General features: G+C 39.1%; 2 protein-coding genes across 6 annotated transcripts in view; both read left to right on the forward strand.

The window, feature by feature from the left end:
• Window positions 1-7,052, forward strand: part of lrriq1 (leucine-rich repeats and IQ motif containing 1) — a 73,290-nt gene extending 66,238 nt beyond the window's left edge. For 3 of the 5 annotated variants that reach the window (XM_047353332.1, XM_047353312.1, XM_047353339.1), the window contains 4 exons: window positions 775-841; window positions 1,026-1,143; window positions 5,546-5,657; window positions 5,838-7,052. In XM_047353332.1, coding sequence (XP_047209288.1) covers window positions 775-841; window positions 1,026-1,143; window positions 5,546-5,657; window positions 5,838-5,844 — 304 coding nt within the window. In that variant the 3' untranslated portion in view covers window positions 5,845-7,052. Of the gene's footprint in view, window positions 1-774; window positions 842-1,025; window positions 1,144-5,545; window positions 5,662-5,837 lie in introns of those variants that run through there. The other 2 variants (XM_047353324.1, XR_007036302.1) reach the window with 2 other exon arrangements.
• Window positions 7,053-7,976: 924 nt separating this feature from the next.
• Window positions 7,977-18,907, forward strand: alx1 (ALX homeobox 1). The gene is made up of 4 exons (XM_047382391.1): window positions 7,977-12,445; window positions 12,635-12,939; window positions 13,132-13,260; window positions 16,176-18,907. The coding sequence occupies exons 1-4, from the start codon at window positions 12,256-12,258 to the stop codon at window positions 16,515-16,517; spliced, it is 966 nt and encodes a 321-aa protein (XP_047238347.1). The 5' UTR covers window positions 7,977-12,255; the 3' UTR covers window positions 16,518-18,907.
• Window positions 18,908-26,478: the final 7,571 nt, after the last annotated feature.

Consider the following 26,478-nt stretch of genomic DNA (forward strand, 5'->3'; position numbering starts at 1 on the left):
ATTTAGAATCACGAAGGAACATTTGGAATCAGTTAACAAAATGCCAAATACATCTAAGAATCAGGTAGGATTAAACTTGAATTCATTACTATTCTTGGCAGTTCATGGGATTCTCCATCAAGATATAATAAAAAGTGATGAGGGACTAGCAGGAGTGAATGTTATTTGAATGACGACTGTTAATATTTAGAAGTTAAAATGTTTTCAAGTGAAGTGAATGCTTTTGGACATAAAGTAAAAAGAAACCAAATAGAAATGAAATGTTAATTTGTTTTATATTTCTTATTAATTAAAAACACATTATTTTGTTTTTTAACTTTCTTTTAATATTCTTCTTCTTTCTTTTAGTATATTATTTTCCTAATTTCCTTTATTTTCAAGAGCAGAAGAGAGATCTGGGCAGTTTTAGGGGCTCCAATGGCCCTGAGCGGTCAAGACACTGCTTCACGAATCTCTGATTGAGTTAAGAAAACATAGGAGTGCCTACAAATCAATTGGGAATCATTCATGCTATCTAAGAAAGAACTAGGAATTTTTTAAGAATTAACTCAGATATTTTGGATTTGGGAGTTCTGCACTTCCAGATGGCTACAGAATTGCAAGAACCGACTAAGAATAAAATACAAATCAGTTACAAATTCAAGACATTTTTACGATTCAACTAAAAATCCTTTGTGTAATTTGTGGTCTGTTTGCAGTAGGGGCTATAGTTGGAACTAGAGAGAAATCATCGAAGTGATCCGATGAATAATCTAAACTTCTGTTGCTTTTCAGCCTCAGAGGACACTTTTTACCAGAGATAAAGTCATCCATTCTGAGCAGAGGTAGAGTTCAACTTGTGGTGAGTATTGTTGCATCCTGCCTCCTGTATGCTTGACCAGCACTGATTCTCCTTAGGTTTCTTGGGTCTGAAACAGAGACAATCGTTGTGGCTTGTGGAGATAATCCTTGCTTTCAATTTTTCTGTGGTGTTTGAAATCTTGCAAGGAGCATGTCATTAGTTAGATTTTGTATGCTGTTTGCAGGCTGACCTGGCATATGCAGATCCCCCCAGCACTACAGGACTGTCCTCCAACAACAGTTTGACTGCCCAGCTTGGCAAAGTGAACACTTATTCCTGCAGAAGCAACTTGACTCATACAAGTTAGTCTTGAACATATTTTTGTCTTTCATGATGTATCAGAGGGAACTCTTAATTATTACTTCAACAGAGATGAATAAAGTGTTCATTTTAAAGGTGATTTGTTATAAATTTTCCAACCTAGATGCCCTGCCCCACCACTATGATTCCCATCAAAGATTTGAAGGTCTAAATTTGGCAGAGATTGTCAAAATATATAAATGTTCAGTACCCCCCCAAAAAAAACCCCAATGCTTCCAGGTTAATTTGTTGGGGAGCTCTGGTTTTAAACATTTTAACTTAAGTGAAACATGAAAGAAAGGAGCAAGAATGAGGTCAAGGGTTTATAGAGCCAATGTTTGACAGTTGTATTGTACACTAAGCAGTCCAAGCTGGCTGCTGTATTACGCCGTGCAGATTTCTAGTAATTTACACAAGTTCAACACATGCTATAAATTGTGGCTAGAATTATTAGTATCATCTAAATGCAGAATGCAGAAGACTCAAATGTATCTAAGAATAAAACTTTCAGTCAAACCTGTTTTGAGAAGTGATAATCTGACCTGTCTTTGCTCTGAGAGCTTGAGGTAGCCGTTAGACTGGGAACCAAAAGCTTTCTTTGGCCATAAATAGTGTAATTTCTGTCTTTACAACAACCCAAACACAAACCCGGCAAAAGAAATGGTAGTTAATTAGGATTTCAGGAAATTTGGTCAATGGGAGCTAAAAATAAGATAAAGAAACACCTAAAAGTGGCAAAAATAAATCAGTTCTTGGTATCCATAGACAAGCTATGAATATTTTCAAACTGTTATTTTTTTAAGAAAATTAATTTTGAAAAACTATTCATTTCTTTATAAATTATTTTTAAGTCAGGCACATTATAAAATAAGGGGATAAAAAGTACAGTCAACACAGTTTAAAACTGTTACTTTTCAAAAAGATATGTTTGTTTATTTTTTTTTTAGCAAGATGCACATTAAAATATACCCTGAAGAAGAAAGATACACAAGAAACAAACAGAAAAAGAAAATGAGGGGATACATTTATTTTTAAAATAATGTCATTAAAAATTTGAACAATATAAACTCAGTCATTGGCCATATTAACATTTATAAGCTTATTAACACAGGGCCACAGTTAGTGTATATCTATTCATCACATGTGCACTGACAGGTTTTACATTTTAAACTACTCACCTACAGAAAAGATTAGATGAATTTCAGTCTGTAGACCATTTACTGAGCTTTTATCTTGGGACTGTGGGTTGTGTAGAAGCATAAGACATATAGTTAATTAAAAAATAAACAGATGGGACATGATTATATAAATTGTAACCAGTGATATTCAGGTTTGTGTGCTAAAAGTGACAAAAATAAACTATATAAACTGAGCTTTTTCTTTTAAAAATACATATTACCCATTTTAAGCTAGTTTAATAAAGGCAGGTTTATTGAAGCTAAATAGAAACTTGCAGCTCTGCTGTTTTTCCATATATGTAGGGATGTTTTTAAGTTGGCATTCTTGCGCTCATGAATCTTTTATCCCACAGACCTAGGCATAAAGCACTACAGATTAGGTTTGCTCAGTGTAAAGTGACTGCGATGGTTGACTGCTACAGCTGGAGAGGGGAAGCCACAGGGTCGGGCTGGGGACAGGGTCCCGTGAAATCTGTCCTGAGAGGAAGTGGGCAGAGAGAGGAAAAAAACAGTCCTTTCAGTGAAAAATGACTAGCCCTTATATCAAGACAAGTGAGGGCTCAGGAGCTGGAGTGACAAAGATGCTACTGACAGATTGACAGCAGATGACCACTTTAAACAAGCCCAGGAATTTAAGTGAAGGACAGCCTTGTCCCCTTTAACGAATCCAAATTGAATTGGGGTGATGATTTCAGAATGATATCCACGAGGTGCAGCGGCGTGCTAAGCAGACAGAGCTGTTGTTCCCTGCAGGAGCGCAGCTGGAAGAAAGAAAGCCTCTTTGTCCGAACCGATAAAAAAGCCCTTACAGAAACTGTCGAGGGTAAATTGAAATATGAATGTATGTGTAAGGAAATAGCATTTCTCTAAAAACCAATTACTTATTTCATAAACTTTGAAAAGGGCATGACTTGGACTTATTGTGTCAGTAAACATTCATATCAGGGTGAACCTAAGAGACATCAGGGAGATGATAAGAATGCAGCTTCTTTCATGTGAACGCTCAAGAAACACTAAACTGAAGTAAAGACGTTTTACTTACCAAATGTTTATGTGGCCTTTTCACTCTGTTGCTGCAAACAAAAATCTTAGTGAACTTGAAAAGGTTCACCTAGTTTGCTGGAGCGGTAAAGACTACATAAATACTCTGAAACCTTCTCAGTAGCTCGCTGCAATGTGATCCCCTCTGCTTGCGGGGACGGTATCGTAAAAATGGGTTTTTGGGGCTCTCAACATATCTTCATTTTAAACAGAGGAAGCCATTTAGGTTGCAGCTTTGGTCTTGCTACATTCTGTCCCCCATTTTACACTCAAATGCTTAAAAAAAGATCTGAGTCATTGACATGAGGCACTGAGTCCGTTAAGTGTAGAATAATAATACTACTTATCTTCATCTGTGTTACACTTACTGACCAATGGCATTTTGGATTCTGCCGTTCTTCTATCTGTTTTTCTTGAGAGCAACAACTAGTTTGTCCAAGCTGGAGTTTCTGTAGGCCAGCGTCAGAATGCTCCTGCAACTCAAATGTACATGCCAGAATAGCTAAGTAAATGCTTATGTAATATACAGTTTTATATTTTGTTTCTAAATAAATTCTTACACGTGTAAAGCTACTGTCTTCTGTGAACTGCTGCCCTTCTCCAGCTGACGATGTTTCATGCAGAGTAGTTTGCTTTACTGCGAGGGAATACTAGTATGTTTACTCTGTTTTTATAAAACTCTTTGATAATTTGGTTGGCAAAATATTTCATTATCTTTGGCCAAAACCTACAGAAAAACGTCATAAACTTAATGTTTTGGTTTGAATGTTATAAATTTTAATGATAGCTGTTTCAGCTGTTATCTGCCAAACTCTCTCTCCTTTACTGTCTGGAGTACACAAAGCTGAGCACAGTGTACAGCAGGTCAAATGACAGACAGAAAAGGAGCCTCTGCCAATACAGTCTCTCTTTCACTTTTAGTTTTTTCACAGTTCTTGTATAGACCCAAGTTCGTCAGATTAACAAAGTAATGTGCAATTAAAACAGGCCTTGTTTAAAATGGGCTCACTGGGGTGTAGCTGAACAAATTACATGCAGTAGATTTACAGCAGGTATCAAGGGTTAGGTGTTGTCACAGACACAGATGTGGATTATTAAAAAAATACCTAGACCCTGGACAGACAGTCCGTGGGACTGGATTGGGACATTAATATTTAAAATAATTTGTTTGGTCAAACTGGTCATTTAATTTGTGTGCGTTTAATAGAAGACCAATTTATACGCGCCGGTTTGTTCAGTAAGCCAGTTCTGCATGGAGTGGAGATGTGGGTTGTGGGCTGTAGTGTGGGCTGATCCGAACACCCCGAGTGGGATACTGTTTGATTGGCTTTATGGGGTTTCGGGCGGCAGGCCCCTTCCAAGCTAACTTTTAGGAACACCTACAGTAGGATTTGTTTCATTGAAACAATGTGTATTAATTGAAACCACATTTTTAGACATTATTTAATGCAATGAGAGTCTTTAACAAGTTATTCCCAGCCAGCCTTGCTGTTGCCAGGTCTCAGCTCAGACGAGTGGTATTCCTTTAAACTATTTTAAACAAGGTGTGAAGTCTTCGAACACCAAGCTGACACAAACATACCAAAGAGGTTTTACTGGGTTTGACTTGTGAGCAGATGGATATTTCATTCCTTGCTTTTGGAGTTGGATCAATTCTTGCAATGCATCCCTTTGAGGCCCCCCACCTAAGTATGACCCCAATTCCCCCCAAATGTTTGTCTCCCTGTGTGGGGAAACTGTGGAGACCTCGGGCCTGAGCTCTACACGTGGAACACATCATACGCTGTAAGAATCTCTGCTTTGTTCTGTGTGTATGAAAAGCTTTGGGCTGAAATAGAACGGCCTCTGATACAGCTTTACAGAGCTTCTGCAGGACCAAGAACAAAAACACTGAATCTTACCTGCACACACTGGGGTGTCAGGTTCTCTAATGTTTTTTAAGCTTCTGTAAATTATAGAGTTCCCTTTAGTGACTTTTTGTTTTATTAATCATTCATTTTTAGGACTATTATTTTATTGATCACACCTCTTCACAAAGATGAGGAAATAAATTACAAAATGACTCGTTACAAAAAAATGTTGGGTACCAAATAGTTATTTTCAAATACCTTTAAAATCAAATGTTTTTTTTTTACTTGTTTTTCTTGTGAAAAAGTTGATGCATTCCTTTTCCACTTTTCCTCAGGTAAACGAGTCACATCTCCTGTGTTAAAAAAGGAGGGCATCTCTTTCCGGGACAACCCCGTCCAGCTAAGTAGTGGCTGGGGGGGAGGCAAGAAGAGGGAAAGACTGCCCAGGTAAATGGCATAAAATATCCCTTTCTCCCTCACATTTTTAAATGTATTTAATGCTCTAAGATTGACAGATGTTGAGATTTTAGATGATGTCATTTTACATTAGAATAAATTGGTAGAAAATGGCCTGTTCATTCAGATTCTGCTGTTATAAAATAGTTTTTTATTCCCTAACTCAAACAGAAAGTAATGGGGCCTCTTAAAAATTAAGACGGACAGGACCTGAAGCAGCCCAAATATCTTGAGGCATTTCCAGAACTATCAGTGCCTGGACTCAATGGCAGCCAACTCGCATCAAAACACATGGAGGAAAGCCAGAAAACTTGGGGAAATTACTCGCTTCACATGCAGATGATGGCAGGAAATAGGAACCAGGATCTTCAGTACCTGTGGGTTTATGCATTTCAGAATGCTGGATTATTATTATTTTGTAGTTCCCGTGATGTTTTATAAATACAGACTGCAGAAGAGAAGAAAGCTTTTCCCTTTAGTCTCTGAAGAATTTACTTTAATAAAACTATCTCTGTGTTTTATTTGGACATGAATTTTGGTGGATCATAATCAGTCTGTGTGTGTGTGTTTGTTCCAAACGCATGCTGCCCTGCTGTAGGCGGCTCACCTTAGGCGTTCAGGTTCCTCGCCGACCCGCTGTCTGAAAATCATAAGTTAATGCACGTCAAAACAAATAGTGAGCTCTTCAGAGTGGCTCCCTGGCAGGAAATGCGTGCTTGTCTGCTTATTTTCCTTCTATCTTTCACTTACTCGCGTCTGCAGGGTGGGTGTTGACTGTGAGCTGGAGGGGATTTTCATCTCGGAGGACGGCGCACGTCAAAGATGTGGTGGTCCTGTTTTGAAACATAAGAGCTATGTCTTTTATCTGGGGGAGAATGGAATTGAAGTCCTGAGCTGTCTTCACATGTTGTTGTACTGGTTTTGGATATATTTCTACAAAACATAGCAGATTAGTGAAAGAAGAGAGCAGATATAAAATTAGTTTATGTTAACATCATGTCTCAAACATTTTGTTTTGCGCCAGCTCAGAATTACTATGGTTTTTGCTGTTTCTGTCTGTGATTTCTCCTCCCAGAATTATATCCTGAGTCCATCATCCACCACAAAACGTAACCCTGACCTGTTGACTCAAAGTTACACCTCTAAATGCATAAATACCCCTCAGTGTGATCTCAAGCTGAGTTGCAAATTAGTGTTTTCTTTAATTTTCCTCTCCCAAAGAATTTCTAGCGATGCCGTATAGTTCTGGGAACTGCAATGTTTTTATTTGAAACCTGTGTTTTATCCTTGTATGCTAATACGTTTTAATACGAATCTGTTTTTGATGAACCAAGGCAGAAATTCTTAGAAACAACCCTGAAATAAATCTTTTGACTTTCAAAACAACTTGCTAATTTATGTACTTACAGATGTTAAAGTAATTCTGTTCACGTCTATTTTATGTAATCACACTGTTGGTGAATGACAAGTATATTGTGTTGAGAAATAGACAACTCTATGTACATACAGAATTACACATGACATAAGAATATATAATTTCAGTATTAAGGATGGTTTCATTATTAGGGATAGATATAAAACCTTTTCATGCAGCATATTTTCTTTACATTTTATTATTGCAGATTTATTTAGTTTTAGAATAACAAGGAAAGCTTTAAAAAGGTAAGACTCTTATTGATGCAAAAAGTAACTCACTTGGAGGTGTTCTTATTATTTTTGGCTCTTGACATCAGAATCTGGTCCTTTATCAAAAGAATAAAAAATTGGACATTGAGGGGAATATGCAACTCTGGAAATATTAACCTACAATGAAAGTCTCATCAGCAGATGTTCCATGCATTTAACGTATCTCTAAAGAGTAACAAAAAAAAAAAAACATATTTACACATACATAAAATGCATTAACATGAGTGTATGCTCCTTACTGCCTAGAATTTTCTGCTGCTCAGAAAATTAACATAAATGCACCAGATCTTTGCTGAGGAATGTTTTAGAGTGAAGAGATTTACAGCATCCTCCACATTTATTGGCTAAAGTAAGAGTAATAAACCTTACAAGTAATTCATTTTAATGTTTTATCCTACTTTTAATTTCAGCGCATTCATTCAGTGGTGTTTTATTTGAAATCGTTCATAGAAACACCATCGGCACTCCTGCTAATGCTTTGTAAACCCCCCTGTCGCCAATAGAAGAGCACTGAGCACCCTAATAATATTTTCCAAGGTTGGAGCATATGCCCGCTCCAATTCAGCTCATACCACAGGTTTTCTAAAGGATTTAGTCTTGGGGACTTAGATTGAAGAAGGGGGACTTTTCCTTTTTTAGGCCATGATTCTGATGACAGATGTAAACATGACCGATTTAAGGTTTCTGGTATTTCAAAAGTCATGGTGGTGACAAGGTTCCCAGGGCCTTTGGAAGAGAAAATGGCCCACAGCACCACATAACCTCCACCATGCTTAACCATGGGAGTGTGTTTCATTTCCATATATTCATCCAATTGTTTCACGTTAGGCCCAGCTTTACTGTCTCCAAGATGCAGCTGCTAGAAGAGTTTTCTTACAGTCAAACTTTCTCTTGCCTGCCTTACCATCCTCCTCTGGGTGCAGGATGGAAAATATATTGGTCCTCATTTAGCCTCGTCTGTCACAATTCCAGGTGTTTTAAACGTCTGAGTTGTTCCCCTGACTGTCGATGGGAGCAGGTTTAGTCAAGTATTCATTTTCGTCAGCCTTTTCCTGACTTACGTGGATCAACACACATCTGCCTTACCTGAATGCTGTGTGTCCTTGTCTTTCCTATTTTGAATAGTGGCGAAGAAAATTAAGTTTCTAAGTCAATGGATACACAAAGGGAAACAGAAAGTGATGGATTTCTAATGAAACGAAGATTCTCTGATCACCGGATTTAAAAAAATGCTTCAGTTGCATGCATTTGATTGAAATATTGGATGATGCCAACCAGTGCAGCGCTAATCATTTATTTTTGTTAATGGGTGATCTTTTGAATATTTCCATCCAGAATTTGTGAACATAAAGGATGTCATCATAGGCTTGCTGACTCCTTTGCCCTGGGTTTAGCCAGTTTTCTGTGACCTGTGCTGTGTGTTAACGCTAACGCAGATGACATGAGAGCAAAGGACCAAGAGATAAATCTTGGCTCTGCTCTGGAATGTTTGCTTCCTGGAAGAACGGCAGACAAACAAACAAAATAAAAGAAAGCGTTCAAAGCACCAAAGCTTTCACTTTCTAAAATCCATCTCTTGGAGCCAAATGCTCTGCAGCCTCAAACAGAATTTGTAAACTCTGCACAGTTTGGGCTTTTGGGCAAAACAAAACTCTGGTTCCTTTTTGTGTTTTTGTGGCGAGCCAACCTTTGAAGACATTTCAGAAGATTCAATTAGACCTAAGAGTGGATTTGGGCACAGTGATGTCATGTTTGAGCTGTCTCTCAGGCTGGGGTTTGGTTGTGCTGGACTATGTTCAGTCATATCAGAACTGACAGTGTTCAGTTCAGTCATTATTTGGAGCATGATGATGAGTGCTGCAGAACTCAGCAAGTGTTGTCGTTTTTATTTTTGCTTAAGTGCAGCTGGAGGACTTCTCAGGTGGCTCACAGAACATAAAGCACCTAAAGAATTAGTCAAACCTGTGATGCACATGCCAACCACAGACTTCCTCACTATTATGGCTGGGTTCTTCAGACACAGGACTGAAGAACCCTGTGTCTGAACAAACTAATCACAATGAACTTTTCACATTTTCTCCTTAGCATGGGTGAGTGTGCAGGTCACCTTAGAAGGCCAATATGACAGATCCCTCCTGCTACTTAAGAGCACCTCTATTTATTTTGAAATCTTCTGTGGCACCAAGCAGCCCCAGGTAACTGCCACTGACCCCACTGCGAACCAAAGCTGCTCCCGCTGTGCTTCGCAGGTGGTGAGGCTCAGGGTGGAGACATGGAGCTGGGAGATAGACTTTGGGCAGCAGTAACACAACTCTTCTAATATGGAGAGAATTTAGATGGATTCTTTTTCAACAACTCCCTGCAGAACCCAGAGTGTCTGCTCCTGCAGGGTTCAGTGGAATCCAACTTTTCTGCAACAGTAAGGAGGATGTTTGCTCTTTAATTTATGGAACTGTTGAATTTCAGGTTTAATCTGAATTTGATGCCATGTGCAGCACTTTGCTCTGAAAAGAAAGCTTTTCCACAGAGCAAATTTGGCAGTGTGCTTTTGTTTAATTGTTTTAGGCTTATCACAATTCGCTCAGCCACTGCTTATTATCGTAGTCATTAAACTCAAAATGCAGGATTTATACATAAAGCCAAAAAAAAAAAAGTAATGGATAGACAGATATATTCAAAATTAAAAAAGTAGCTATGTTGAAGTTGAATTAAATGCGGAAATTATAAGAACTTTTGCGTTCTTGTAAATTGCTCTTTATTGATAATCATTATTATTGTAATTAATTAAAAGAAATACATTAAGTGGTTTGGATCTATCCTTTTCGATGTACACAATAAATTATATATTTAAAGCACACAGGACGATTTCTTTTTTTTTTTTATAAATAATTGTCATTTTTGTTTTAGTTGATTGGTATAAAATAGGTATTTTTCTATTAGCACTGAGGTCGGCCAACACGCGTTACAAAGTCATTAAAAGCAAGCAGGAAAAAACATAGTTTAATAAAATGAAAACAAACCTAATGTGGCTCAGGCTGAACTGCAACGGGCCGGAGCCCAGAAACGCAGTTTTCAGGCGGGATGTAATGCTGCTAATGCTTCAGTAAATACAAATAACATAAAGGTCGTTACATTAAATCCGACCTCATTTAAAGCGGTTTGATTATGTCGTGACACAAAAAAACTTTAAGGTTCAGGGCTAAAAACAAGTAAAAGAAGAGCGCGTTTTTATTCTTTATTTTATGTAATGATCAACAGTTCAAGCAAACAACATGCACTGAAACAGTGGATTTATTCGACAGATGTTAATGTAAAATTACATTTTTTTTCAGGAGTTATTTTATCATTTGACACCCCCCTTTTAAAAAAAAAAAAGGCTTAATAAATCTCTCTGACAAGGATAAAACAGCCTCTACATGCAGGCTTATGTCCCACACATCTTCATATTAATCAGAACATTTTCCTGACGGCTAGACTTATTTGAGTTTCAATCCTCCGACGTGAAACGAATTAATAGCAGGGATCAGCGAGCTCCTGGGCGGCTGGGTCCAGACTGAGCCTCATTTTCTAGCGCAACTTGTAGCGTTGGATGAATTATTGTCCCATTCCGGTTGTCTAAACATGTTGTAAATTAAAGTCACTTTTGATTGCTTCCTCGGAGCGGGTCTGCAGTCACATCAAACTGCTGTTTGCTTTGGAGTCAGGCCGTAGGAGGAGCTGCCTGCTGTTTTCTACACTGCAAAAAGGAATTCTGGAGGGTGGTAAATTTTAGTCATTAGAATTTTAATCAAGCATAATTTGTAAATGTAATCTTCAATAATGTCTGAATTCTAAAACAACAGTTTGTGAGCTAGATATTTTAAATCAGCACTTAACAGTAGATGTAGGTTTTTGTTATTCTGATTTGTCATTTTCGCTGTCCAGCAGAGAGCAGTAAGGTTGATATGTTTGTATGAGCTGAAATATGAACCACTATATAAACTTAATTAAAAGTTAAGAACTGTCAGAAGTCTTGGGGTTGAGGTGTTTTCTATAGTAAAACAGGAATTTAAGCTTGGACCCATCTTCAGCTAGGTTAGCTACAGCGCTAATGCTAAATCAATCTCGATTGCAATATTTTTGTCACTGGAGGATAAACCAGTCAGCTCATATGTTTAGGTCTGTTGTATGATGAGTGAATATATCAACTTAAAATCATAAGAACTGCCCTAGACTTGTGATTGAGAAAATGTCAGTGTTGGAACAAGTATTTAAAATTGGAATCCAGCCTTAATAGCACCAATGCTAAAGTCAAACTTGCCAACCACCTGAGCTTTTTAACAATGCAATCAGTTGTAGATATGGTTGTCAAGAAAAAAGTTTACAAGACACCTTGTTAGAATATGTTTAAACAGTTTAACGCTATTTCTCTATTTTATGCCTTATTCAGAAACAGCTTCTATTGTTTAACATGGGAGAACCAACCAGATGAGCAAAATAATCTCAAAAATATGTTATAATTTAGCTAATTTGGTTGGCAATGTTTTTTAATTAACTGATTAAGTACTTTTTAGCTGATAAACTGTTATAATTTCTGCTCAGAAATACTGATTAAACTCTATCCAAATGCATTGTTTGCAGATTGGTTGTTTGCAAATTGGTTGGCCAAATTTATTGGTGAAATTCTAACCGCTTGTTTTATCAGTGTATCCAGAAGGAGGAGGGCAGCTTCAGGATCTTTAAGGCTCCCATAGCTACTCTTTGGAGCAATAAGAGTTGGGACTTCACCTCACAGCAAATTAAAACTCCATTGGCGCATTATTGCATTACAGGACATCTCTCCATTCCTCTGTTTGCGTTTTTTCTCCACATTTTATATTTATAGATGCTGACATTTAATTAGAGGGAACACTTTATTGCAATCATGATGGAGTACATAGAGGATAAGTTTGCCTTGAAAAGCCAGGCGATGAAAGCCAGCGAGTACTACATGGACCAAGTTATGGAGAGCCTGGACAGCGCGCAGTACTTCAACAAGCCGTCCCCGAAGTGTGCGCAGGCCTTCGGACTGCAGGGCGGCGAGCACCGCTCCTCGCCCTGCGGAGATCAGAGCGGTAAGTCGCAACTTTTTTGCGCTCCTGTGAACGGCTTGGTCTGCATCTGTGCGCATGTTAGAGTGATATATTTCCCCTTTCAAAGATTCAATGTCCATATTTTTCTTGCTTTTATTTAATTATTGGATTCATCTAACATTTAAAAACTAAACATATAATATAATAGAATTTGAATTTGTCACCTATCAGCCAGTTACGGTGTTCCGAAAACGGACGAGGACTCTCTGCGCTCGGATCTCGCGAGGTCCATCGACAGCTGTTGCTCTCTGCGGGGGTCTCCGGTGCCGAGCGGCCCGGACAAGACCGAGCTGGACGACGTGGGGGACAAGTGCGACAGCAACGTGTCCAGCAGCAAGAAGAGGAGGCACCGGACTACCTTCACCAGCGCACAGCTGGAGGAGCTGGAGAAGGTGTTCCAGAAAACCCACTATCCAGATGTTTATGTGAGGGAGCAGCTGGCCATGAGGACGGAGCTAACGGAGGCCAGGGTCCAGGTACGGTGCAACCTATCTTGCTTTCAGCTATTTTATAATGAGCAATATTTTTTTAATTATGATATGCTGCTAGGCGCGTAAAAAAATGGAAGTTATAGGTATAATTTCAACCACACATTTTTTTTAAACTGACTGTTTTGTTGTTTAATTTAATTTGCGTTATATTTGAACTATTTCGTTTCTTCCAACCAGGTGTGGTTCCAGAACAGACGGGCAAAGTGGAGGAAAAGAGAGCGCTATGGCCAGATCCAGCAGGCCAAAAGTCACTTCGCTGCCACCTACGACTTATCAATGTTACCCCGGACCGACAGCTACACACAGGCGAGTTTTTTTTACTGCAGCTCGCTCATAATTCAGATGGGTTTTTTCTTAATGAATCTCCTCCATCAGACTGAAAATGAAAGAAATACTGTCAGCTGCTTTGATAAAACCAACTTCCAGAATTTATCCAATAAAACGGCAGTAGGAATTTGCAAACATTTTATCTGGGTAGATTTTAATCTGACAATTTAACAGCTAAAATACATTTAATAAAGGATTTAAATTCCAACCAATTTGTAAATATATACAAAATTTGATGGATTTGAACTAAGTATTACTCTTACGCTTATTTGATTTGTCCACCCATGCTCAGAAAATAATAAAATGAGAAGTTGTTTGTGATTAAGAGCATAAAAGTAAATGCAGATAAAATTTTTAAATTTAACCCTAACAAGGTGGCATGTTAACCTAATCAGTTGCATCGGGGGTTTAAACTATGCTTAGTAGCAAGTTTAAATTAGCTAAAGCTGGGTATAAACCTAAACTCTTGCTCCAGCTCAGAAACGTTCTTTACCACAAGACTTATGACAGTTCTTAGCATTTTTACCTTGATATATTAATTCCTAATAGAACAATTCCAAATATTCTAACGTTTATGTTCTCTGCTGGACAGCGAGCAGGAATATGATGGTTGTCTGAGCCAACATTTTTCATTAAATCTAGATATGTAGGCAAAAAGACACAATTCCAGTTTTTAGTGACCATTAAATATACAAACTAATATGCTTGATCAAAATAATAATAAAAAAAAAAACGTAATGGTTAAAACCTCCAAAACTCTTTTTTTCAGTGTACATACTGGACCTATTTTTGTATAACCCTCCAAGTTGGCCTGCAATCTTTCATTAGTCCTTTTTTTTTTTCTCAAATACTCACTTTTACAAAAAAACTTACATTAACAATCCGCTTGCCATGAATCATTTACAGTGAAAGCCATCTTCAGATAAGAACCTCGCTGATTAGAGCCACAGTGACGTGTCATGTAGGAATGAATGACCTTATATCAGATTTCATCTTGGCTGACCATTAATCTTGCAGTTTGAGCAAAGGTCAGGTACAAGATGAGGTGAGAGGAGATGCGGGATGTCATTCTGTCCTTTTCTTAGGCGTTCCCCTCTCACAAACTGACACCAGGTCGCCAAATGTTGTGGAGCTTCTTTCCTTTTTTCTAAGAAAGAGATAAAAGCTCCATGCATGGATCAGTGTTGAGGTTTTTAAATGGAGGAGATGCTCTGAAATGAAAGAAAAAAAGAAGACAAGTCAGAGCTTTGCTATGTCCTGCTCAGAAATCTGCTCGAGCTGCCTTGCATTTTCTTTGTAAATGTTCCTGAAGGGCTCTTTTACATACCAGGCTTACCAGTTCATACAGCTGAACCCAATTATGGATCTGCTTTTAAAGAACCGTGCCTGTTTCAACACACTGGACGAGGACCGGGTTCTTGTAGCCTCTAAACACTAGGTTGTCCTTCTGATGCTCGCTGTTGGGACTTTTTATGTACGATTTAAAGTTGTCAACATCTGTGACATGTTATAAACAGGGCACTTTAGAAGATGTCTGAGTTGCCTAGATTATTCTTCTGGTGCAAACACATATTCTTGCTGTAAAAAGAAGTTTGTTTCACTGTCAAAGTGGACTTTTGTTCTTTCTCAAACAATGGTTAGTTTGTGTTCTTTGCCTCTGTTTTCAGAGAGATTCTCTTTGGAAGAAGGAGCTAAACAGATAGTCTTCAGTTTCTACATACCGGCCTTCAGGCATTGTTTTTGTAGGGATTGCTTTTATTTAAGACTATTACTATTACAAGTTTTCATCTGCACTGTAAAAAAATATGATGCAAATTTAAAGGAACTTATTTTGACTGTATGTAAGTGGGGAGAAATGAATCTGCATGCTTGTTTCTCATTTTGACCTTGGCAGAACAGACCGAGTAAACTGTCCCAAAATGAGTAACGTCATATAATTATATCCTAGCCATATCAGCAAAGTCAAAGATCTTGCCTTAAAGCTAAGCTAAGCTCTTTCCAAATGTCTTCTTTGTCCTCTCTGTTCTGGTAAAAGTAGAAATGGCCAAATCAGGGAACATCTACCAGTTGTTTTTAATCACTGCTCCTATATCCTCAAATTCAGGTGAGTAGCTATTTCCTTACAGCCGTTTCCTGATTTATGAAGATCAAAATTAATGTATTCATGTTCCTGTCTTTGGTGGCATGTTCTCCTATATTTCCCATTTTAAAGCGTGGCTAGTACTAACAGCCCTCAGTGTTATATTTATACCTCAGGGGATGAGGTATCTTTATATTTATTTGCACATCTTTGACGGATGTGCAAATAAACAAATAAATCTGTTTTTACTGGTTTGAACTTTTCAGGTTTTGAGATCTCATCTTCTTAGAGTTCATCCTCCTTGTCCTTAACAGCTATATTTAAAAAACCTTTTTATTTACGTTTTTTCCCCCCTTAAACAGTATTGCTCTTGTTAATTCACACATTTATCGTGGAAAAAGTAAATAAACAAATATCATTCTTAAAATCTATTGATAATTTTCCTTTTTGTATTGAAAAAATGTCGAATAAAATTGAAGAAAGTCAGCATATGTCTTAGATGAAACGACCAGATTTAGGCAGATTTTTCAAAATGCAGCCTTTCTACTTTAAGCCACTCTCATAATGAATTCCTATTTTACAGTTTTTTACGGTGCATTTACAACAATAGACACACACTACATCATTTGACACTTTTCATTGCAGTATGGATTTTTTATTTAAAGACCACAAATTAAAAGAAACATTTTTCTTGTGTCTTTGAGATTTTAAGTGTTTGAAAAGCTATAAATTTCCCACATTAGGCTTGTAAGTTTTCCTTAGAAAAAGAGAAATGATTAGTCTGTTAAAATTCAAATTTAAATGTTCTCCTCAGATCCCCAACAACCTGTGGCCCAGCCCGGCTCCCGGCGGGTCTGTTATGTCCTCCTGCATGCTGCCCCGAGGCTCCCCTCCATGCGTTACCTCCTACTCACACTCCCCACGCGCAGCTGCCTCTGCAGCTGACCACGGCTATGTGGGCTTCCCTGGCCAGCAGAACCAGTTTGGCCACGTCTCCCTCAACAACTTCTTCAGTGCCGACTCCCTCCTCACACCAGCCGGCAACAGCCACCCGGCATTCGAGGCCAAGCCTGAGTTTGAGAGGCGCTCATCCAGCATCGCTGTGCTGCGCATGAAGGCCAAGGAGCACACGGCCAACATATCCTGGGCCATGTGATCAGGGATCCTGCGTCTGTACGTCTGGAGAGGCAGGATGCTAAATGTCTCTAGAGCTTCCAGTTTCCTGGAGAAGATGAGTATGTAAATGTGAAAAGTATGGCTTAACTGATGGGTCCCTACATCTTCTGAAGAAAATTAAGCTCAAGCTTGGACAAAAGAAAATGGCTTCAACTTTGTGACAATCAGGAAGGTTGTTGGCAGAGGACCGAAGAACAGTTCTGTCATTAAAAAGTGTCCTGCAACGTGCTCACAGGACAGCTTTGGACAGAGCCAAAGTCATCAAAACACAGCCTTGTAAATCTAATCACAGTTCCTGATCTTTTTCACATTTTGTGCCTTTGCAACCTCAAACTCCACTGTATTTTACTTGGATTCTGTATCATAATGCATCATTCTGTGGAGAGAAAAGGATACATGGTTTGTCAAAATATCATTTTCAAAATTTGGCAGGCATATGTATTCAGCAGGGATCTGGGTTCAGGAAAGCAGTGACAGAAGTGAAGTTGGGCCACTGAGTGTTTATATCTGCCATATATATATATATACATATATATATAATTTCGCCATAGCTATCAGCAAACAAAAACATTTACGTATCATTAAACCACGTAAATCTGGGCTTTTTGTGAGGGATGCCATGATATATAAGAGCTTTTCTTACTTTAAAAATGAACTCCGTACTGTCAACACTATTCTGTCCTTGAACTTTAAAAAACTTTAGCTGTCCGTCCTCTTTAGCAAACCTACTTTTTACCTGAACGTTTACATCACAAAGCAGGTCAGTGTGAAAAAGTTGCCTTTTTGCGTACATTTTATTGTACATCAACAGTTTGCTTGAGCTCAGATAAATCCATAGGATAACATGGCAGGCGAAGGCAGAGAGAACTGTGCCTACCTGGGCTCTGACGGTATGAAAACATTGGGCTGATATGTAGCTGACCAGAAGGGAACCATGCTGAGTTATGTCTATAAAGCTATACTGCCATAAACGATAAAATGTCTGAAATAATATTAGAAAACATTCTTTGTTGTTGAAAAGAACGTTTTGCAAATAATGCCTTAGTTGCAACTTTCAAGGATCACTGTTTTTTACGTTTTGCAAGTAGGCCAGAAAGGTCCGTTTTTGGTTTATTTTACCATAGCACCCTCCTTCACATATTACTGCATCCCCTACAAGGCTTGTGGCAAACTACAACCAGGTCTTGTTATAGCTTTCTTCTTGCCACTCTTCCATTAACGCCAGATTTATAGCATGAATAATTAATAGTTAGACCTATTCCTTTCACCTGAGCTGGGGATCTCTGCAGCTCCTCCAGGGTTACTAAGGCTCTCTTGGGTGCTTCTTTGATGAATGCTCTTTTTGCCCAGCCAGTTCATTTAGATAAACAGTGATGTTTTGGTAGGTTTCTACTTGTGCCATACACTTTCCATTTAAGATTATGGACTTAACCTAACTCTGCTTTAAATTTTTCTACTACCTTATCCCTGAACTGTCTGCTGTGTTGCTTGTTCTCCATGATGCTGTTTATTCCCCAATGTTCTCTAAACAAACCGCTGAGACCTTCATAGAACAGCTGGACTTATACTGAGTTCAGTATAAACACAATTGGATGCCCCTTACTAATTAGATGCCTTCTGAATGCAGTTGGTTGCACTAGATTTTATTTAGGTGTATCGGATTAAAGGGGCAGAATTTTAATACACAAACCCTTTTAGATGTTTATTTGTAAAACATTAGGAAACCCATGCGTCATTTTCTTTCCACTTCACAATAACGAACCACTTTGTGTTGGTCTAGCACATAAAATCCCAGTAAAAAACGTTGATATTTGTGGATGCATTGTGACAAAATGTGAAAGAGTTCAACAGGCATGAATATGTTTGCAAGGAACCATATATGTCAGCTAGATTTTCATATTAATGACATGTGCATGTTTGACTTGCCCATCCCTCTAGTCAGAACAAACATTTCTTGACCTTTTACTATCTGTGGAGGTGAGATCCGCAATGAAGTCTTCAGTCTTCTGTGGAGGTCAGGAAGTCACCACTTCCTGGTGACTGAGACGTAAAGAAGGACGACAGGAGGCAGTAAAAACCAAAGGCTCTTTTAAGAATTTGTGCACAGTGCGGCTGCTTTTGGATCCCAAAAGGAGGGGTCCTGGACTGAAAAACGTTCCAAGCTGTTCGTGTTTCACTCCAAGGTCTGGACTGAGAGTAAAACAAACTGACTTGACTTACTAACATGTCTGTGTGCTTTGTAGCAAAGCTCTGAATCTCTATTGTCTGCCTTCAAACTGCATCACACAGTGCAGGCTGTGCAGGCAGGTTCTGGAAGTGTTTTTTTGTTTTAATAGGTTTGTGGAGGTGTAATAAACGAATGTCACTTCATTCTGGAATTGTTTATTTATTTCAAGGAGAAAGATCAAGCTCCAGAAATTCTGTTTCATGAAACATCCACAACACAAAAAAGGCTAAATAAGCCCAACGTCTTTCTCTGTGCTAAACAGCCAGAATGATTGGCTCACATTAAACGTTTTAAAACAGATGACATTAGACTTCCAGTGTTTGGAGTTTCTGTTCAAACTGAGGCATTCCAGCCACCTCAGTGAAGTTTACTGAAACCAAAATATGCCTGGTTTACTGTTAAAAATCAATTATTTCCAATATCTCATTGGCATCATACAGGTACATCTCCAAAAATTTTAATATTGCGCGAAAGTGCAATATTTCTACCAGTCATTTCAGAAAGTGATAGTAATTTTAGATTCATTCATTCCACATAGAGCAAAATTTTTCAAGGTTTTATTCCTTGTCATTTTGATGACTATGGCTTACAGGTAAAGAAAACCCAAAATTAAGTGTCTCAGAAAATTAGAATGTCACATTAGGCCAATCAAAAAAGTATGTTTTAAGCACCAATGCCAGGCTTCTAAAAGGTATGCCCATTTCTATGCACTCAATACTTGGTTGCACCTCCTCTTGCATGAACTATCGCATCAATGCAGCGTAGCAAAGAGGCGATCAGCCTGTGAATCTGCACTGTAATGGAAGCCCAGGTGTCTTTAATAGCTGCCTTCAGGTCATCTGCCTTGTTGGGTCTGGGGTCTCTCATCCTTCTCTTGACAACAGCCCATACATTTTCTATGGAGTTCAGGTCAGACCCGTTTGCTGGCCAGTCAAGCACTGTAACACCATGGTCATTGAACATTTCTTCCTTCCACTCAGTTTTCTGTTGATATACTTGGATACAAACCTCTGTGAAAGACCAGCTTCTTCAGCAATGACCTTATGTGGCTCACTCTCCTTGTGAAGGGTGGTGATGACTGTCTTCTGGACATCTGTCAAGTCGGCAGTCTTCCCCATGATTCTATAGCCTACGACTCAGAGTGAGAAACAGTTTAAAGGCTCAGGAAACCTTTGCAGGTGTTTTGAGTTAATTAGCTGATCAGGTTGTGATACTATGAGTTTCCAATAAAGAATTATTTCACAATATTAGAATTTCCCGAGACTTTACTTGTAAGCCATAATTATCAAAATTACAAGAAACAAAGGCTTGGAATCTATCATTCTATGTGTAATGATTCTATATGATAGATGGGTTTCACTGTCTGAGATGACTGGCAAAAAATATTGCACTTTAACGCAATATTTACATTTTTTAAGATGTGCCTACAGGGGTTGGACAATGAAACTGATGAAGGAAAACGTTTCCTGACTCGCTCCTCCAAAACACCCCAAAGTGGCTCAATAATATTTAGATCTGGTGACTGTGCAGGCCATGGGAGATGTTCAACTTCACTTTCATGTTCATCAAACCAATCTTTCACCAGTCTTGCTGTGTGTATTGGTGCATTGTCATCCTGATACACGGCACCACCTTCAGGATACAATGTTTGAACAATTGGATGCACATGGTCCTCAAGAATGGTTGGGTAGTCCTTGGCAGTGATACGCCCATCTAGCACAAGTATTGGGCTAAGGGAATGCCATGATATGGCAGCCCAAACCATCACTGATCCACCCCCATGCTTCACTCTGGGCATGCAACAGTCTGGGTGGTACACTTCTTTGGGGCTTCTCCACACCGTAACTCTCCCGGATGTGGGGAAAACAGTAAAGGTGGACTCATCAGAGAACAATACATGTTTCACATTGTCCACAGCCCAAGATTTGAGCTCCTTGCACCATTGAAACCGACGTTTGGCATTGGCATGAGTGACCAAAGGTTTGGCTATAGCAGCCCGGCCGTGTATATTGACCCTGTGGAGCTCCTGACGGACAGTTCTGGTGGAAACAGGAGAGTTGAGGTGCACGTTTAATTCTGCTGTGATTTGGGCAGCCGTGGTTTTATGTTTTTTGGATACAATCCGGGTTAGCACCCGAACATCCCTTTCAGACAGCTTCCTCTTGCGTCCACAGTTAATCCTGTTGGATGTGTTTGTCCTTCTTGGTGGTATGCTGACATTACCCTGGATACCGTGGCTCTTGATACATCACAAAGACTTGCTGTCTTGGTCACAGATGCGCCAGCAAGACGTGCACCAACAATTTTCCTCTTTTGAACTCTGGTATGTCACCCATAATGTTGTGTGCATTTCAATATTTTGAGCAAAACTGTGCTCTTACCCTGCTAATTGAACCTTCACACTCTGCTCTTACTGGTGCAATGTGCAATCAATGAAGACTGGCTACCAGGCTGGTCCAATTTAGCCATGAAACCTCCCACACTAAAATGACAGGTGTTTCAGTTTCATTGTCCAACCCCTGTAACATATGAGCACAGATGAAACGATGAGAGGTTCTAAGTTACACGGATCATAAATCCGACATATTGGAGTTGATGTTCTAAGGATGTGGGAAGTCAGCATCACAGCTCCATTTTACTTTGCTTACCATTCACGTTTCTTAATGGAAAAAGAATTGGCCTTTTCCTACATCTACACTGCGCCGCTCCCTCACCTATGGTCACTAGCGGTGTGACCACAGGTGAAAGATCTTACCAAGTGTATGAGGACCAGTTCTGCTTCATGTCACATGACTTTCACACACAGTGAGGCTGGGATTTCTTCCCCCAGATGTGCAATAAGTTAATATCATTAGATTTAAAGGTTCCATCTAGGCTTGAAGCTGAGAGGGCATTGATTTATGGTGGTAGTTGTCACCCATGCCACTGACCCCTCTAGATCCCCCATATGGTCAGCTCATTGAAACAGTTAATCTTATGAACAGCATGAGGCATCTTCTCTTTATCTTTCTTGTAATAACTGCTCTTGAGGTTCTTTAGCTGATCACACTGTCGTATAGTTTGGAGCACGTCTACCTTTCTCTCTTCTCTGACGTCATACTTTTGTTTCAGTTAGAGGAAAACACTATCAGGGAAACCCTGTCTGAAGCAGTGTGCTTGATTTAATTAGTGCCCTAACTCGGGTCAGATGCTTTGGATTGGAAACAACCTTGTTTCCTTAGGTTCTTCCTGCTTGCTGCCATTTGAAACTGCAACACTAGGCGCTCCATCTGCACGCATCAAAACACTCAGGCTTTGATGGGTAGGTTTTTGTGAAAACCGGCCAGAAAGTTTTATACTGATGTATTTTATACAGGGATATTCAATACGAGCTGGAAGTCCAATGCAACAGAAATCCGAGTATTACAATGGACATCATGAACTGAGCTTCAGTTTTCCCAGTCATTATTAACATTTCTTTCAATCATAATTGATTCTGAGCAATTTATACAGGTTTTCAGGCACAGACGTTTATTGAAATCTATGAAAAGGATAAATGTTAAAGGAAATCATTTTCAAAAGGTATCTATAGTACATGTGTAAGAGTGTTTTTTTCATTCTGGAGCAACAAAAAGCTTTGAGTGTCATGCTTCTGTCTTGTCTTGTCTGTCTTGTCTTCAACACAAAATAAAACATTTTTGTTCTTTTACTCAGTTTTCTTTTTGTAGGAAATATCCTGAGGGTCTAGGAGCTTTTTACTTTATTGGACTAGGTACAACACTGTCCCAAAGTAATGTCTCTAAGTACCTTGCAACAGTATTTTGTGACATTTTTTCACATTGCAACCACAGACTTTGGTGGATTTTATTAGGAGTTGATGTGGCAGACCAACACAAAGTAATAATCATGAAGATAATCAGGAAACTGAATGACGTGTCTCGCTGTTTGTTACAAATTCTTTGTGAGCACTTTTTTACAAATACACATCTGAAAAGTGTGGCATTCAGTTCCACTTGTCTATACTTTGTAAAACCAATGTCTTTGTGGATATGTCTTTACACATCTACAGAAAATGTTAACTTATGCTTAGTCATTGGATGGGGAGCATCTGAGAACATAATTTGTTCCACAAAATCTATACTGAATTAAGGCATGGACTTTGACTGGGACACCCTAACACATGAACATGCTCGGATTTAAACGAATCCATTGTAGCTCCGGTTGTATGTTTTTGATCATTCTGGCTTCCTTTCATCTGTGTTTTTTTTCATGCCACTCTTCTTAAAGGCCAGATTTTGAGGTGTGCACACCTAATATTTGCACTGTTAACATATTCTCTCACCTGAGTTACCCTGGGCCTCTTGGCCTCTAATTAATGCTCTCCTGGCCCAGCCTATCAGTTTAGGTGGCCTGTCATGTCCTAGGACCTTTGTAGTTGTCCTTTCACTTTCCTTTTACTGTTGATAGCTCAAGCAGTTTGTGGTTGTAGCATAATAAAATGTGAAACATTTCAAGGCACTGTAATTAAAAATATTTCCAGCAAAGAACTTGCACAGGACCTCAGTGGTGCATAATCATTCAGTTAATCACCTACTTTATGAAACGTTTTTAGCTTAGAGCTCCTAGGACATCACCTGAGGTCTCATTCATAAATGTGGCATGTGCAGAAAATGGTACCTGAAACTGGTGTACATCACTTTCCAAGCAAAGGTTGTAATCTATAAAAAACAAACTTGGTTGAGCAAGTGCGGTCCCTCAGGCAGACTCTGACCCAAATGCACGCTCGTTTTGGAGACAGGGGAAACTGGCGATGCAAACTTTAATCATAGAGCGACATGATCATAAGCAAAACCGCAGGGTTATTTATGCTTGCGCTGGTGAGTCATAACTATACATAAAGCCCTTTCACATAAATAAATAAAAAAGCCCATAAGCCAACTTAATCTTAAATCAAAGTTTGCACAACATTTCATTAACGTTTTCTCACCATCACATTCCACTCCCTGATGATCACCCGGATGATGTGGACCACAGATTAACACATAAATTGTGACAAGGTGTCAGGAAATAACACTGATTGCTGTTAACTTTAAAAAACCATTGAGACACTCGTACATAATGCTGTGTGATGGATGCATTGGCACTGCTGGAAGACCTTGCAAATGGGAGAATTATGAGGGAACGTGTTTTCAGGGATCACCATCGTTTCCTGGCCCATGACAATGAATGGCTAATATGTCGATTTAGACTCCTTAGAGCATTGCTCTTGAATCTTTGTGCTGAACTGGGTCCAGAATTGGTGGGACTGACTCGCTAGAACCATGCCATTCCTGTTTTGTTACAGAGCGTTGTAAGGGATTATGATAATTGATGATAAATATTTATCAAAAATTGTAATTAAAAATCAGAATTCAGAAGAAATAAATTCTAACCAAAAATAATTTATTATGAATAGAAATCAGAGATAAACTCTGGTGTTATGATTATTGGGCACACAGCACTTAATAATGACAATTAGTTAATTGTCATTAATAATTATTAACCAAAACCATGCTGAATGTCACTGTGTTATCAACCGTTTTACTGAATGGTGTGGAACACTAACCTTAGTTGATAGACAAATCGCTCTTGCACAAAATAAATGCAAACGCTGTCTCTTTATCCATGTGAAAATGTATTAAACCAATAGTCCATTATTACAATTCACTATTCTGGTCCAACAACCTTCACCTAATCAAGCTTGCACTATTCTACATAAGGGAGTAAATGAAAAACCAAAAATGAAAATGTGTACTAAGTGTAGATGAAGATCAAACCAGCAGTTTATGGACAGAATGGGAATAAAATAACAATTTGGGTTGACTCAGAAAGTGGAGCAGAAATAATAAACGGTAAAGTCCTCTTTGGTCAGTTGATGTGTCTAGATAGCGGCTGTCAGCTGTTATACGGTAGAGCCAGGTCAGTTCAGACATGGCGAAGCACCTAGCAGCCAGCCCCTTAGCCACTAACAGCTGATAGCGGACTAGTACAGAAAGAAAGGGTCCGAAAACTCTGAGGCGGGAACCCAGTGGAAAAACACAAAAGGCCATAAACTGTGAAACAATGGAGATGAACACGAGGCTCAGTTCGCATCCATTCTGCTTTAAAGTCCATTTTAACTCCAACTGAGTCAGCGCTCAGTTGATCAAAACACAGTACACACACCAGCACTCAACTTCGCTGCGCAGCCGCGCTTCGCAGTCCAACAATATTCAAAAGCAATCACAGTTTGGCATAAACTTTGCATTTAACATACAATTTAAAAACACCTTGGGTTAAATGAATGGCGATTCTAAATCACTCTGAAGTATCCTACTTTTTACTGTCCAGGCTATTTCTACAGTACCAACAAAAAAAACAAATAAAATGAAATTACTATGTTGTTGTCTTCTTGGGACCAGTTTGTCACGCATCTGTGACAAACTCAAGAAAGGTCAACTTGTTCAACTTCGACAAAAGGGGAAAATAACCGTTGACAGTCGACTGGAACAAAAACAGAGGAAAAATTGTCTCCTTGGAAAACCTCTTACTAGTGTAATGCGCTACAGACACGCCTTCCATCGGTAAAGTAAATCTCCTGCTCTTCTTATCCCAGCAAGATTTCTAGCTTTCTAACAGGTTATCATCACATATTGGTAATATGTGATTACGCTACACGGTACCCTGAGGCCTTTCCACTTAGATCCATTAAAGCCCACCATGTTGCTAACTGTGTCCTGCAGTTTTTCTCTAGAGTAGGAATACTAAGAGAAATTCTTACAGATTGTGGGACAATCTTTTTGTTCAAATTATTACAGCAGGTGTACAAGTTGTTAGGGATTAAGGGACTTATGACCACCCATTATCACCCCCAAATGGATGAGCTAGTGGAAAGATATAACCAGACTCCCAAAAATATGCTGTGCAAGTGTCTGACACAGGGGCCGACTGGGAACAACAGCTGCCTTACCTCTTATTTGCTTGTTCCGCAGGTTTCCACAGGCTTCTAACCCTTTGAACTATTGTATGGGTGCCAAGTGAGAGACCCACTGGATCTGCTGAAGGACTGCTGGGAAGACCCCAAGCGAGAGGGTGAAAACATTGCAACATATGTCATCAACATGAGGGAGAGACTGCAGGAAATGGCGTCATTTGCACAGGACAACATGAAGGCAGCTCAACGACATCAAAAGACCTGGTATGATTAGAAGGCCAGAGACAGGGTCTTCCTTCCAGGGCAGAAGGTACTGTTACTACTTCCAACCAGCGATAACAAGCTGCTGACAACATGGCATGGATCATAAGAGATCACCAAACAAGTGAGTAAAGTTGTTTATGAACTGCACATGCCAGAAAGAGCTAAGAAATATCAGACATTTCTTGTTAACCTGTTGAAGAGGTTTCACAGTTGACAGTAACCTGTACAGCAGGAGTTATTTGTGAGTGCAGTTAAGGATGAGGAGGTGACTAAAAAATTCTTTCCAACTAGCACATCAGAGGGTATCTATCCATCCCTCCGTCCGTCCGTCTGTCTGTGAATTTAGTTCTGGTTCCTCACAAAGCACCTCAAACTAAAACAGCAAAACTTGGCTATATTTTCCCTACGGTAACCTTAGACATGTACACACTCCATCGATATCATTTCTTCCTCTTCGACCTTCTAAAAAACAGACCTGTATCTTAAAGTCCAGCCTGATCTTCTACTCAATGCATCATG

This window comes from Girardinichthys multiradiatus, chromosome 2, assembly GCF_021462225.1.
Source record: "Girardinichthys multiradiatus isolate DD_20200921_A chromosome 2, DD_fGirMul_XY1, whole genome shotgun sequence".
NCBI lineage: Eukaryota > Metazoa > Chordata > Actinopteri > Cyprinodontiformes > Goodeidae > Girardinichthys > Girardinichthys multiradiatus.

What these genes read in the sequence shown, in the direction of transcription:
- alx1 (XM_047382391.1), top strand. Translation starts at nt 12,256, where the DNA reads ATGATGGAGTACATAGAGGATAAGTTTGCCTTGAAAAGCCAGGCGATG. An exon ending in GCCCTGCGGAGATCAGAGCG is followed by an intron (nt 12,446 to 12,634) that starts GTAAGTCGCAAC and finishes GTCACCTATCAG; the next exon opens with CCAGTTACGGTGTTCCGAAA. An exon ending in TAACGGAGGCCAGGGTCCAG is followed by an intron (nt 12,940 to 13,131) that starts GTACGGTGCAAC and finishes TCTTCCAACCAG; the next exon opens with GTGTGGTTCCAGAACAGACG.